Raw genomic sequence first — 15,960 nt, forward strand, 5'->3', positions numbered from 1 at the left:
TTGTGTATTTGTATTTAAAAATTGTGGTTTTGCTGATATTTGAAGCCTGAAACTGGTCTGTTGTGAATGACCAAGAGAGAGTTACTTGAGAATCATGATGTACTGACGTCCAGCTGCAGGTATCAACCACATATGGTCGTTTGTAACATTGTCTTTATGTCTGTAGCTTAAAGGCAGCTGTAGTATATTCTTATCTCAGACCTCGCTTGATCAATATGTTGACTCACGGTCGCATATGTGTGCTTGTTCATCAAATTTGCAAAAACCTGTTGCAGCTTGCATCACTTTGTTGTGACATGAATACTGTGATCGATTGTGCAGCTGGACAGTGAATGTACGAAGTTCACCAATACACGACCATGAGGTATCTAGGAGTTATGTCCATTTCAAAGTACACATCTGTTTCACCTTACACACAGGTTATACTCTTAGACGTCAAACTAAAACGTATGTTGACAATCAGTGAAAGAGTCAAGTAGACAATACAATTTATGAATACCTATTATAAACGTTTATCAATCTCTTTGAACTATACTGTATATGTGCATGTGACAAGCAGATACCTGGTTCTATATTTTGTCGCTATGGATAATCTTGTTAAAGTGAAAGAAAACCAAGTTATATGGATAGGCAACTTCTGTATTGCACTGGGTACACCGTTATCGAGCAAGTGACAGATGATGAGTTGTAACATGGAGAGTATATGCATAGCTGCAAGTGTGCATAAACAATTGACAAGAAGGTTGAAGTACATTGGATTGCTGGCCATAGTGGTCAGTGGACCACACCCAAGCCAAACCTGACCTTGTCATCCTATGGGACAACATCAAAATCCTGGAAACCAATCGCTTAGACTACACGATTAGGAAACTTTTAGAAGCCATAAACATCCAACGCTTCACCCTCACCCTGAACAGGGATCAAGGATAGTTAATCTCATCAGCCTATCACCACCTAATAAAAGATCATCACTAATCCACCCATACCCCGTCCACTGGCTACCATGCTCCCTTTTGTGCATTGTAATCACAACCAATCAATATGTACATAACCCTACTCTCTACAACTATGTCAGTATACATCAACATATCTGTTGTATAAACTCATTCAACATGTTGCTTTAATCACTATTACTCTGTACAGCTACCAACTCAGTTCAAATCACTCACCAGCAATCCGATGTACATCAACCTTCTTGTTGCAATACCGGCTTTCATAGCAGAAGACTACAGATCGCCACTCCCGGTGACTCCAATTCCGATGATGTGTGGCCCACAAGAGACGTGCCGACGATGTCAAACAGTAGAGATACGGCCCCATTAAGGCTTGCGACATCTAAGGTTTCTTTGCCTCAAACGCCTCCGTACTGTGTCGGCGTTGATTGGTGTCTGGTTTTTACCAATGGTTGTCCGTGTAGTTGGGCTTCCAGAGACTTGGACTCATTGCTGCAGGAATATATTGTTCGAATATGAACAGAAAAATTATTTGCAGCATGTCTTGCAGTCTGGCCAATCTTCCTAAAGTTTGGTCTCTCTGTTCCCTTAACAGTCGTGGCATATTGCTACTGTCGACCAGTGAATGATTCAGTGCATGCTCGGTGGCTCTTCTTGTATGAATGCACGTGCATTGTCATTTTCATGAAATACACACAAAAACCTCGTCCCACCACTACTTTGATATTACTTTATTTCATGTATCACATACAGAATCTGAAACCAGATTTTCTTGAACATTGGCTACGGACCGGATCTAGCTAACATATAAAAAGTGAAAAAATATTTTAAATTGAGATGAAACATATCTGGCAAAATTTTGGTAGGGTGAGGCTTCTTTTATACGAAAGCCTAATGCTGCCACTTTTGTAGCATAAGATATATTTTTTCAAAGACAATTCTCGTTACTTCAATTATTTACTCGTTGCTTCGAGTATTTTCTCGTTATTTCAATGATTTTCTCGTAACTTCGAGTATTTTCTCGTTATTTCAAATATTTTTTCGTTGCTTCGATTAATTTCTCGTTACTTCGAGAATTTTCTCGTTACTTCAAGTTTCAGTCAAAAACTTGAAATTTCGAATATTTTTTCGATACTTCAAGTTTCAGTCAAAAACTTGAAATTTCGAGTATTTTCTCGTTGCTTCAAGTTTCTTATATATTTTAAAAACTTGAAATTTCGAGTATTTTCTCGTTGCTTCAAGTTTCTTTCAAAAACTTGAAATTTCGAATATTTTTTCGTTGCTTCAAGTTTCATAATTTCAAATATTTTTTCGTTGCTTCAAGTTTCAGAAACTTGAAGCAACGAAAAAATATTCGAAATTTCAAGTTTTTGAAAGAAACTTGAAGCAACGAGAAAATACTCGAAATTTCACGTTTTTGAAAGAAACTTGAAGTAACGAGAAAATATTCGAAATTTCAAGTTTTTGACTGAAAATTCTCGAAGTAACCAGAAATTAATCGAAGCAATGAACAAATATTTGAAATAACGAGAAAATACTCGAAGTTACGAGTAAATATTTGAAGTAACGAGAACTGTCTTTGAAAAAATATTTTGTGCTACAAAAGTGGCAGCACTAGACTTTCGTACTTTTAGAGTTGTCAGGATTATGAGTCGAAAGCTCTGTCGAAATCAGTTAATAAGAGCAATCCAGATCTATCAATGCATTCCTTTACTTCCGGTTTGTTATGAAACTTTTTTGTCTTTGTTTTTTTTTTCGGGTAATACTGCTTAAATTCTGTTTGCTGTTGTGGAAGAAGCTATATATTTTAAAGGAGACATTTAATAGGGATATTAAATGGGAAATGGGAAACTTAATCAGTATTTTCAGTCTATAGGTAGCATTAACGAAGTAAATACTGATTTGCCATTCTTTGACAAACGCACTGATTCTATTTTAGATTGTGTAACTATTTATGTAAATGAAGTGTCTGATATAATCGAATGTTTACATCTTTAAAAAGCTTCTGGCCCGGACAGAATCGGTCATAAGTTTCTGAAAATGTATTATATTCAATAAGTATCCCACTGTGCTTGTTATTCAATCAATCATTAAAGACTAGTATATGTCCAAGTGTGTGGAAAGAAGCAAAAGTACTGCCCTTATTTAGAAAGCGCGACCGCTCAATGGTCTCTAACTATCGACCTATATCCTTGATCATTTGTGTGGGCAAGGTATTTGAGAGAGTGATGTTCAAACATCTGTACAAGTATTTTCATGTGAATCAATTATTATATAAGTACCAATCAGGATTTCAGTCTGGTCATTTAACTGTCCATCAATTAATTTAAATATATAACCAAATATGTGAGGCCATAGATGATAAAAACACTACTGTATGTTTTTGTCATGTCTCTAAAGCTTTTGATGGTGTGTGGCATAAAGGTTCATTGTTGAAATTAGAAAAGTACGGAGTTCATGGTTCATTGTTAAATTGGCTAGCTGATTGCATATTAAGTAATCGTTCACAAAAGCGTCTTTGTAAATGGAACCCTATCCAATCCGAGGTGTTTACAAGCTGGTGTCCTCGGTCTTTTTTTATTTCTTGTTTATGTCAATGACATTGCTGATGACTTAGACTGCCTGACACGGTTATTTGCGGATGATTCGTCGCTGGGTTTGTCTTCTCACGATCATCTATTCATTGAAAGAGAACTGAATTCAAACTTGGAAAAGCTGCGGGCTTGGGCAAAGCGGTGTCTTATAACATATAATCCTGATAAAACTGACGCAATTATTTTCACCTTGCATAAGAATATTTAGGCACTCAATCTCTACTTCAACGGGGTTCGGGTCAAAACCGTTGATAATCATAAACATTTGGGATTAACATTTTCAAAAGATTGTAAATGGTCTGACCACATTGATAATATTGTAAAAACAACTTCAAAAATTATATCTCCTCTACGTAAACTCATTTTTTTATTACCGCGCTGTGTGTTGAATGGAATGTATGTAATCTTCATAAGACCCCATTTAGAATATGCGTGTGAAGTATGGGATGGGTGTGCTCAATACCAAGCAAATAAATTAGAACAACTACAATTAGAAGCAGCAAGAACTGTACCCGGTTTACCCAAATATACTCATCATGAACATCTGTATTATGAAACTGGTTGGGAATCTTTAGCTGAGCGTAGGAGAAAGCGAAAACTTTGTCTTGTTCACAAAATACAGCATAATGTGGCACCATCGTACCTTAATGATCTTGTTCCTGGGAAAGTAGCGTCTAAAAGTAACTATAATCTCGACGATATCTCCCATCACAGTGAGGCACTGTCAATTTAAAGATAAATGTCTGTCAAGAATAGACAAGATGACTGAGTCAAACAACACTGCTGCGGAGGAGTGAGTGAGTGAGTGAGTTAAAATCTTACATCGCATCGGCAATATTACAGCCATATAGCGATGAAAACAAGGTAATCAATCTAAAATATCCGTCGACAAAGCACAGTAAAACTAACTAGATTATCACAGATGTATTGATGATAAGACTAGTCATGAAATCTAAAATATTTTAACTAGAGAGGGCGATACAATGTATAAAATAGACTATAGTTCGCCAACTGAAGGTAGATCACCATACTAGGGACCATGGGGACTTACAGTACTTTGGCTACCTGCATGGACCCTAGCTGGATTTATATCATCCCTTCAGCTGCAGGCGATGAAGTGAATTTTAGCCAAAATTAAAATGACAGGGATACTACAACTAAAATAGACGGTAAATTGAAATTACCTTTGAATGCCTTGGGACTTATGTACCTTCTCAGAAGGACGATAATGTTACACTACTTCAACCCCCTTGAAGGTACAGCCACTAACAATGCGGAGGAGGAGGAGACTATCCCCCACCTACCGATTGACACTGCCATCAAGAAACCCAAGAATCCGAAACAATTAAGGGATAGTAAAGCATTGTCGTCAATCAACCCCTGTGTATGCTGTATGCCATGGTAACCACTGTCGTTGGGGTCACCACGGTGGATTGAGACTTAGACACCACCACAAGCGGTGTGGCCTCCAAAACCTCAGGTAAACCCCCAAGTGATGTTATAATCATGTCCAACTGATGGAAAAACCTTCGTCAATGACACATATCACGGATGGACCATAGGCTATTCTAGGTGGCGCAAAACGATCACCCAACAACCTGCGCCCAAACTTAATTTCAACCTGCAAGACATGGGCATGCTTGTGTTTGACATGAGCCTGACAATGGCCACCAAAGGTATGCTCCTTAAGCAAGGCATCATTCTGGAAAACATACTAAAGTAAAGGCATCACAATAAGATATATCACCCATGGCCACGGTCGCGCTGATGATCGGTGGGGCATTAGTCAATGCCTTGGTCTCTTCATGGAGCAATTTTCCCTTTTCCAATTGAAAACTGCTCCTGAAATTAAAGCGAAAATAGAAATGTCACAATATATCCGTCGAGCAACTGCAGGCGGTGCAAGCCAAGGATACAAAAAAGCATGCAGAGAATCAATTCATCAACGAGCAACTCTAACGCAGAATAAACACACCTTTTCAAACGTTCAAGGACGTCAACGACGCCATACAAGAATACTACATCCTCACCGACAAACCCACCATCTCGCAGTAGTTACACCCCTTCCTCGGGAGTTGATCTACGTCACACTCAGGCTAGACACAAACGTGTTTATCACGAAAATATTAGACTGAAATATATATATGTATATTGCATATTGTATACAACCTGTTAGACATTTGACTTTGCATATGGTATATACAAAATGCGGACCTTGGCAGCTTTTTACTGTAAGTGGATATTACTGGGTAAGCCAACAACCTGTGGAAAGCGCATGTGAATATTATCACATGCATGCTCAATGTGCGAGGAAGGGTTAAGGGTCAGTTATGCCTGTCAAGTATGCCGTGTAGGGGTTAAGGGTCATTATCGTTTGTGCAAAGCCCATGGGACAAACGTAGTCTGAAACCAATTTATTTACTAAAAGATTATCTCTACGATTGTAACGCATACAAGAATTGTTGCAAAAATTTACCCATAGAGGTTTGGGATGGGTGGTGGACACCCTCAATATTATTTACCTAGATACTCGAACTACATACCATTCCGAGGTTGATCATACCTAGACTTGCCTCCTTATTACGAGAATGGGCCTTATTACGAGAATGGGCAGCAATACCTCACTTCTTGGATGCCAAACGATGGATTTTAAACGATGCCAGCATCCACACATATAGCTATGGCTACCAACAGTCTGGCTAGGTCTCGACGCGTTGGGAGTTTCCTAGACCCCCAATAAAGGAAACTCCACTCGTTGCATCGAGGCCCAGGCAGAATATTGAATGAACGATAGCGTGTATACATCAAATTCAAGGTTTACTATAGTTCTACTATAGGGGTTATTGGGAAAATGTGAGCGACATTCCGAAGCTTGCAAAAGGATACTACCAAAGCTTGACTAAAACAACAAGCCATCTGGCAAGTGTACCTACCAACTGTCGTACCCAGTCACATCCATCATGCCGACCTCCTGTTTCTTCAACACAACAAGGTAAGGAACAAACGTGTAAGTACCCCTGACCATTGACGACATTGCCAGTCGCTATGAGGAAGTTCTCCCTTCGTTCCACAACAACACAACACAACACACTTTACTGGAATACGCATGTGACTGGTGCCACCGATTTATTTCACGAACCTCAACACACTTCAACAACTTGGTATAGATTATACCCTCTCGTATACAAAGAATGATTGTATACTTAACAAAATATAACAGAAAAACCAGAGATAAAAACTCTAACAGAGAACGCTCTGGAACCGTGTTCCCTCTACGAATGTAGGAGCATTATACTGGAGGGTTTACAGTGCTTATCAGTCTTGTATAGATATGCACTATACAATGCATTACGTAAGCAATAGAACACTGGAATACAAAACATCATAACTTAGAACTGATCTGAAGGTCGCTTTTAAAATAGATAATGGCTTACCAATCCAATAATTTTCAATCATCATAATTACAGATTTCCTACACACATGTATATACAATGTAAACGCTTACCAAACCAGATAAATACAACATACAGGTTTACATATATGTGTGTGATATAGGAAAACGCAGTGATCAAATGGCTTGCCAGCCGATATCATTCAGATATACATTCCATACAGAAATGCGCAATATTCTAATGACTTGCAGGCACATTACCTTCATATATACATATCATACAGAAATGTGCAATATTCTAATGGCTTGCCAGCCCATAGCTTTCACATATACGTTCTATACAGAAATGTGCTGTTTTCTAATGGCTTCCAAGCCCATAGCTTTCACATACGTTTTATACAGAGATGTGCTATAATGTGCTATATTTTAATGGCTTGCCAGCCCCAGAAAGAACAAACTCACGCACTATAGCTATTATAATAGCTTACCAGCCAAACCTTCATAGAGAACAGATGTAATGTTATAAAGACTTGACAGCCCGATGAGCAAACACTGAAACGCACAGAGTTATAAACATCGTAAAAAGTTCATTTTCTGGATTTTGGATCAAGTTCCAGCCACCACAGATGGAAAGGTGATCAGAATCAATTTTTTTTATCAGTATAACATATATTTTCACAAAACGATGTCGAATCAGTATTAGGTACGTATATTGTTATTAGTGTAAAGGATGCGTCTGTTTCAGTGCGAGGACATTTCCATTTTCGAGATCTTGTATTTGTTGTCTCAGATTTTTTAAATTCAAAATTATACTGGATAAGAACAACTATCCAGCAGGAATTACGTCTATATGAGCTGAAGAAACAGTGCTTTGCTCCCAGTTCATCCTTTCTCTTATTTTCAGATTCATTTCAAAAAGGGCTATCAGTTACATTTCCCGATGTTTGATTTTCAGCCTTTGGAATACGTCTTTCATTTTTTTTATATTTATATATATTACTTTTGGTGATTCAGTGAATACCTACAATTGAGTGTTGGGTTATTGAATCGTGCAACTGAACAATTTTCTTATTGGCGGTATGTGCCATGTTTGGTTCAAAAGGAAGGAACTTGGAAGACTGGTTGTAATTACGACTGCGTGAATTCCACCTCCCGCCCTTAATCACGTGACAGCCTAGTGGCTTCTTCTTCTATCTTCAGTATAGGAAGGGCCGTGTTTGGTGTATGTAGAATTGCTGTCGCTACGGTTAAAATTATATTTCAATATTATGTTTTTTTACATTATTCTAATCCTTATTATGTGTACTTTTTATTGATGTGCGGTTGGTACACTTAGCTGTTACTATTATGAAAATGTTGGAATTTAATGTGTACCAACCCAGTATTGTAAGGCAGTTTGAAGTCAGTTAACTGCACTTTACGCTTGATATGTTTTCTTATGTCTATTTTTATGTGCATCATCGTAAAGAGGCTGTTGTCAGCTTTATGCACATATATACTTGATATATACTTTGTTATCCTATGGCACCCTATTCGGTAATTATCTTAATTTCAGAAGCACACTTCTCGCTTGTAAAGGGTCACTACCAAAAGACCGACGTATACCATCTGCAGCTCAGCTGCGAAGCTACAAGGACCTCGGAGGAAAGCAGAAGGAAAGCACCAAGAAGGCAAGTCGCTGTGAGGTTCTCACAGGGACTGTTCCCGACCAGACATGGAAGGGAACACCTTCTTAGTGACCGCCCAGGTCCACAGCACAAACCAAGATGAAGCGAAGGAGAGGAAGGGAGTGGCCGTGTCCACTCCCAAAGAGAGGAAGAGGGGGACGGCCGTGTCCGTCGCCCATGGCGAAGGAAAGGGAGAAGCCGTGTCCACTTCCAATGGTGAGGGAGAAGGGGTGGCCGTGACCACCCGAAATGCGAGGCGGAAAGGTACGGCCGTGTCCGTGACCCATGCTGAGAAAACGGGAGTGGCCGTGACCACACCCGTTCTGGAGAGGAAGGGAATGGCCGTGACCATTCCCCAAGGCGAGGAAACGAGAGAGGTCGTGTCCACTCCCTGCAAGGAGAAGAAGGGGGTGGCCGTGTCCACCCCAAGCATGAAGGGAGTGGCCGTGACCACCCCAAATCGCAGGGGAGTGGCCGTGTCTGCTCCCCAAAGTGAGAGAAGAAGGGAGAGGAAGCGAGGGGGAGCTCGCTGTTACAAAAGGGAATAGCCGTGACTATTCCCAACAAAGCGGGGGAAGCAGCCGTGTCTGCTCCCGGAGAGGCAACTGGCCTTAATGGGGAAATGCCGCCCCCTTGCCAGGACTCGATTCCCACGGGACCAACATACACACATAGGGGTAGCCGTGACTACCCCACCAAATGTAGAAATGGACTCTGAGTCCGAAACCGAGGGAATGCCCAGCCCTCAGAGGGGAATGCCCAACCCCAAAAGAGATAGCTCTGTTCTGAAAAACGGAGAACTTGCCCAGCTCCATCCCGGGAAGACAAAGCTGCACTTCAGCCCAGAAGCTGAGAACCCCAAAAAGAGAAAGTTTGCCACGGCAAACTTCTCATACGCGCAAGCCGCGATGAAATTGCCTGAAGGGGGAATCAGCTTTAGCGGGCTCAGCTTGTCGGAAAGGGAGCAGATAAATGAGCTTTGGATCAGGAACTCTAAGAGATCCAAGGATACTACTAAACAAACCAAAGCTCCGGCTAAGGCTAACCCTCCAAAACAGCTGGCGTGGGAGAGGCTAGTCTACTGTAAAGACTACAACCTCACCCTCACCAGCAGGGTCTCTGCCCAAGCCCTTAAGGAGGAGCTTAGTAAGTCCATCTCCATCCACAAAATAAACAAAGCAAACAGGGGATACGTTGTTAGCGGCAACAACGTAAATGAATCCTTACGCCTCCCCAACAAAATCCTTGGCGAAACTGTAATATGGAAAGTGCCAGGGTGGGTCTCTCACACCAGATGCGCGGTGCATCTAGATAAAAAGATTAGCGACCAGCAGCTAATCGACCCAGCCCAGCGCGATCCTATTATCAGCGACATGTATAGGATTAAAAGCCAAGGGAAAAACACCAGAGTAGTAATACTCACCATAATAGGCACACAGGTGCCAGACACGATTAGAGTGGCAGGTAAGGTAGTGGCAACACTACCCTACCTCAAGCGACCCAAGCAGTGCGGGAAGTGCCTCTGCTATGGACATGTGAAAGCAAATTGCCGCAACGAGGCAAAATGCAGGACATGCTCCAAGCCGGAGAGTGTCTGCAAGGGCAACTGCTCACCCTTTTGCAGGAACTGCAAAGTTCAAGGGCACTCAGCCCTCTCGAACCTCTGCAGGAGCAGGCAGACAAAAAGAAAAAGTCTAAACACGGAGACTTTACAAAAAAAGCACACACAAGCGGCTAAGGGAAGCGGTAAGGCGGGAAATGTGGATAAGTCAACCGCCAAGCCACAGAATCGTAACGACGCTGCGGCAACCAGTGTCAAGGGTGAGGGTAAAACCAAACCCAAGCGGAGAAGGCCAAGAGGCAAAAGGGGCAAAAAAGGCCAAACAAAAGTGGCTCCCAACACAAAACGGCGTTAGGCATGCTGTACCAGGTACAGAGAGCACCCAAGCAGCCCACAACCAGACAATCCCAGACACACTGGTTGAGTTCGTTTGTGCCGCCTTACTCAAACTAGGCACACAACAGGGCAGCAATGCGGGATCAAATCTCATTATTCTATGGGAACTGGCCACCAAATTGCTGTCCTACGGGCAATCTGCAACCCATCCCAAACAGCAGATTAACAAGCTCAATTAAAAAGCTTGGGAAAATACTGTCATCATGTACTTAAAAATACTGCAATGGAATGCCAACGGCCTGAGGTCAAACGGCCACGAACTCAAAGCCCTAGTTCAGCAAAAGGCACTGACACCCCACGTTATACTAATTCAAGAAGCGAAACTGGGGACGAGATCAAACTTTAACATGCCTGGCTTCATACAATACCGCAAAGATAGAACGGGGCGGACAGGTGGTAGACTGGTTACTTTTGTCGCCAACAATTGTACATCCAGTGTGGTCGTATCAGAGGTGGGAAGCCTTGAAACCCAAGTCATCTCAGTCACGTTGGCAAATAGCAAAGAAATTAAAATCGCAAATGTCTATCACAGGACTGCCGAACCCACCAACATCCATGAGCTTAACAAACTCATCGACCTGGTCGGGCATTCAGGCCTAATCCTCGGTGACTTCAACGCCCACAGCCCGCTGTGGGACGAGGGAGCCAAACACTCAGACTGCTTCGGCAGGATGGTGGAGGACTGGGTAGAGTCACGAGGACTCATAATTCTGAATGACGGCTCTCCAACTAGACATTGTCCTATCAGGGGCGGATGGACAGGCCTAGATCTTGCTATTGCCACAAACGACCTAGCCCACGATTGCCAATGGCAGGTCCATGATGACAGTATGGGAAGTGATCACTACCCGTGCATCACACACCTTGGCACACCTCCTCTATGCGACCACCACGTAAATCCTAGAGAGCGGGGGAACTTCTCCAAAGCAGACTGGTCCCTATTCAGTACGGAATGCAATAAAATCGACCCGTCTGAAATCATCTCTGATGATATTGAAACCTTCTGCCTCAACCTAACGTCAGCTATATACAAAGCGGCCCGGGCTTCAATACCTCTCACCCAGCCAAAACACGGCTCCCGTGCCGTCCCATGGTGGAATGAGGAAATAGCCAAAGCTAGACGCATTAGGAAAAAGGCTCTAAACAGGTTACAAAGGGACAAATCTGCCGTAGGACAAGTCCGAGAAGCCAGGAAAAAAGTTAAAGATCTCATTGATCAGGCCAGAGCTGACTCATGGCAAAAGTTCTGTGGATCGCTCAACCACAAAACAAACAGTAAACAAGTCTGGCAAAAGATACATGCTATCAGAGGGAAACGCAAGTCCGCTTGCAATCCCAAGATAACAGGGGCTACATCCATACCGGAAAAAGCCAGTATCTTAGCCACCCACTTTGCCTCTGTCAGTAGCAGCAACAACTTCTCTGAAGAGTTTACAAAGTCAGAGAAGCCACCGCCACGGCCCAAACAGCCCCCAGGCGAACAGCACGCCTATAATCAATGCTTCAGTGTGGAGGAGTTCAGAACTGCCATACACCACAAAAAAGGTACTAGTCCCGGAGAGGACATGGTCAGCTATGAGATGCTAAAAAGGTTGCCTGACAGCGTAGCCAAAGTCGTCGCACAATTGTACAGTCAATCTGATATGGGATAAGGGGGAGGTACCTGCAGCATGGAAACATGCGGCAGTCATACCTCTGCTCAAACCAGGAAAGGAGAAGGCGTCTGCCAACTCATATCGCCCAATATCCCTAACATCAAATCTGTGCAAGAGTATGGAGGCAATGGTGAACATACGCCTAAAGCATCACCTTGAAACAAACGGACACTTATCTCATGACCAAAGCGGGTATAGATCAAACCGCTCATGTCTTGACCACATTTTCCGGCTGGAAAATGATATAAGATTAGCCCAAGTCAAGAAAGAGTACCTAGCTGCTGTCTTCCTAGACTTCAGCAAAGCGTTTGACATGGTATGGCACGATGGACTCCTCCTTAAACTAGAGAATGTTGGTGTTCAAATTATGTTCAAAGTTTTTTGCAAGAAAGGTCGATATCAGTCCTCCTCGGGGACCACCTGTCTGAGCGACACAGGTTAGATAATGGCACGCCGCAAGGAAGCATTATCAGTCCCACGCTATTCAATATCATGATTGACGACCTATTTGAACATGTCCCACGGGACAGCTACACCAACACCTCTAAGTTCGCCGATGACGGGGCTGTATGGGTCAGACATCGAGAGCTATCCAAGATCCAGGCTCAACTCAGGGAAGCTCTCGATGGGGTGGAACAATGGTGCGGCAAATGGGGTTTCACTATCTCACCTGAGAAAACAGTAGGAGTGGTTTTCAAGCGTAAGGGTTGCCGTGTAAGCCACACACCCTGTCTAAAACTCAAGGGCAAAGAGGTCAAATTTGAGAAATCAGCCAAGTTTCTCGGGGTAACCTTCGATCAACATCTCACCTGGGCCAAACATATAGACAATATCACCCAGAGTTGTCAGAAGGACCTCAACGCTATGAGAGCTGTATCCGGCAGCTCATGGGGAGCCAATAGCGAAACACTCTTGACCCTCTATAAGTCCCTAATCAGGAGTAAAATAGACTATGTGTGCGAAGCCTACCACAGCGCTTCCCAATCGGCCCTGAGCCGGCTTGAAAACATTCAATACCAAGCTCTTAAACTGGTCACAGGTGCGGCGACCTGTACCTCCCACCAAGCCCTATTAGTGGAAACTGGGGAGCTACCACTCCATCTCAGGCGAGAGAAACTGACATTGAACTATTGGAGTCGCTGCTCCAATCCACTCGTCACTAGGTTGTGGGAGGAGAAACTCTACTCTGGTAGAACCAAAGCGAGACCCAACACAACGCCAGGTGGGCTCAGGGTCATCCAGCTAAGGCGAGAGCATGGATGCGATCAGGTAGAACCTCCAACCCAACCAATGACAGTGCAATGTCCCCCATGGAGACTCCGGTCCCCAAATGTCGACACCACTCTCACAAATGAACCGCCTAAAAGTGTGAATCCAATGCTACTACGTGTCAGAGCGCTCAGTAGGATTGCCACGGTTTACGAGGACTCGGCGTACATATATACTGACGGATCAAAAGATCCCGTGAGAAACAGAACCGCCTACGGTATCCTCATCCACACAGCCACCTCCAACCACACAATCTCGGCACGCCTGCCGGACGGTCAATCGGTCTACACTGCAGAGCTGGAAGCCATACACCATGCACTTAGGTATTGTCGCAACCTACATGAGAAACGAGTGGTTATCCTCTCAGAGTCTCTCAGTGCAATCCAGTCACTGGCAACTAAGCACTCCAGTAGTAGACCCGACACCATCCATGAGATCCTGGTTCTCATTCAGAAACTAAGACAGGAAAATGAGAAGGAGGTCACGCTGTGCTGGATACCATCTCACGTTGGTATACCCGGCAATGAGAGAGCAGACAAACTAGCCAGACAGGCGCTAGAATTGAATGTGTCACTGGAACATCCCTATTCAAAAAGCGAAATCCGAAGTATGATCCAGAATTCAATCACTAGCAAGTGGCAGATGCTATGGGACACCTCAGACAAAGGCTACATCAGATGGTTACATCAATTCCGCCCCAGTGTGAAAGGGAAGCTACTAGGCCCCTCACAAAACAGGCGAGTTGATATCATGATCACACGCCTGAGGCTAGGTACCACCAAAACCTCATATAAAGACTGTCCAACATGCCACACCAAGGCCACTGTCTCTCATATCATGCTGGACTGCCAACGATTTGACACAATCAGGCAGACACTTAAAGAAGAAACCAAGCTAGATACATTGACAGCAAAGCAGTTGCTGGCTCACACGGAGCACCATTCAATGTACAAGCTACTAGCAAACTTTCTTCTGGACAGTGAACTATGTCAGTATATATAAAGAAATTATATCAATCAGCCCGTCCTCTGGTTTGTTACATACGCAGGGATATTATTGCACCCAAGCTCCCATCCCCAAGGTCTCAACCCAACCGCACTATGGTTTGAAATCTCCCCACCCACAGTCTGGGACCATTGCACGTGTGCAACACAACCGTCGGCAGTTAACAACCACATGAGTCCCAAGGAGGGACAAAAACAGCACAAGGTAAGCATAGGTAACTACAATGGAGAGGCCATATCCACTCCAGAAGCAGGTATGGGAGGGAGTGGCCGCATCTATTCCCCGGCATAGAGCGAGGGGAGTGGCCGTGCCCACTCCCAGGGTGAAGTTGGGGAGTAGCCGTGTCTACTCCCCTGCAGATAGTGAGGGGAGTGGCCGTGTCTACTCCCCTGCAAATAGTGAGGGGAGTGACCGTGAACACCCCAAGGGTCAAGTTAGGGAGAAGCCATGTCTACTCCCCTTGCACAGAGGAAGGGAGTGGCCGTGCTCACTCCCAGGATGAAATTGGGGAGTAGCCGTGTCTACTCCCCTACAGATAGCCAGGGGAGTGGCCGTGCCCTCTCCCAGGGTGAAGTTGGGGAGTAGCCGTGTCTACTTCCCAGAAGATAGCGAGGGGAATGGCCATGCCCACTCCCAGGGTGAAGTTGGGGAGTAGCCGTGTCTACTCCCCTGCAGATAGCCAGGGGAGTGGCCGTGCCCACTCCCAGGGTGAAGTTGGTGAGTAGCCGTGACTACTCCCCTGCGAAAAAAAAACAAAAACAAAAATAAACCTATTACACAGGCCACTGTGTACCCCACTCCCCCATGCGTCCCAAGGCGGGACACCCCCAGCCACTGGCAGCCACAACCACGTCCACAACCATGCGTCCCAAAGAGGGACACCCCACGCATCCCAAGGAGGGATAGGTCTGCCGACATGCCAACCGGCGAAGGCGACCTCAAAAGCACCAAACTGAACGAACGAACGGTCAGTAACATATCAAATACATCGTCACAAAATGCAATCAGGATCTCAACCTTATGCGAAGCATACGAGGTACAAATTGGGGAGCAGACCAACTCACGCTACTCACTGTCTACAAAACACTGATACGACCCCAACTGGAATATGCCGCACCTGCATGCGACGCACTGACACAAAAAGACTCCAAGAAACTAGATTCTGTACAATACAAGGCACTAACAGTCGCATTCGGCACTGCATCAGGCACTGCTCTTACATCTCTCCTAAAGCTATCTGGAGAAATTGCCCTACCCCTCAAACGCCAACAAGCTGCACTCAACTACTGAGCCACTGCACACACAAACCCATTACTTAGCAACCTCATAACCGCAACTGAAAACCTACCACCACGACAAAAGGTCAAGCTGATTAACAAAAAACAACGAGTCCCATACACCATTCGACTAAACAACCTTCTGAAAGCCTACAAGCTTAGAAACATAAAACTCACTCCAGTCATACATGA

The 15,960-nt window shown here is 44.0% G+C and overlaps 2 protein-coding genes across 2 annotated transcripts; both read left to right on the plus strand.

The window, feature by feature from the left end:
• The first annotated feature begins 10,909 nt into the window (after positions 1 to 10,909).
• Positions 10,910 to 12,214, plus strand: LOC137260783 (uncharacterized). The gene has a single exon (XM_067798353.1). It carries the CDS (start codon positions 10,910 to 10,912, stop codon positions 12,212 to 12,214), a length of 1,305 nt encoding a protein of 434 aa, XP_067654454.1.
• Positions 12,215 to 12,709: 495 nt separating this feature from the next.
• On the plus strand, positions 12,710 to 14,488 carry LOC137260784 (uncharacterized). The gene has a single exon (XM_067798354.1). The coding sequence runs from the start codon at positions 12,710 to 12,712 to the stop codon at positions 14,486 to 14,488; it is 1,779 nt and encodes a 592-aa protein (XP_067654455.1).
• Positions 14,489 to 15,960: the final 1,472 nt, after the last annotated feature.

This window comes from Haliotis asinina, chromosome 14 (genome assembly GCF_037392515.1).
Source record: "Haliotis asinina isolate JCU_RB_2024 chromosome 14, JCU_Hal_asi_v2, whole genome shotgun sequence".
Taxonomy (NCBI): Eukaryota; Metazoa; Mollusca; class Gastropoda; order Lepetellida; family Haliotidae; genus Haliotis; species Haliotis asinina.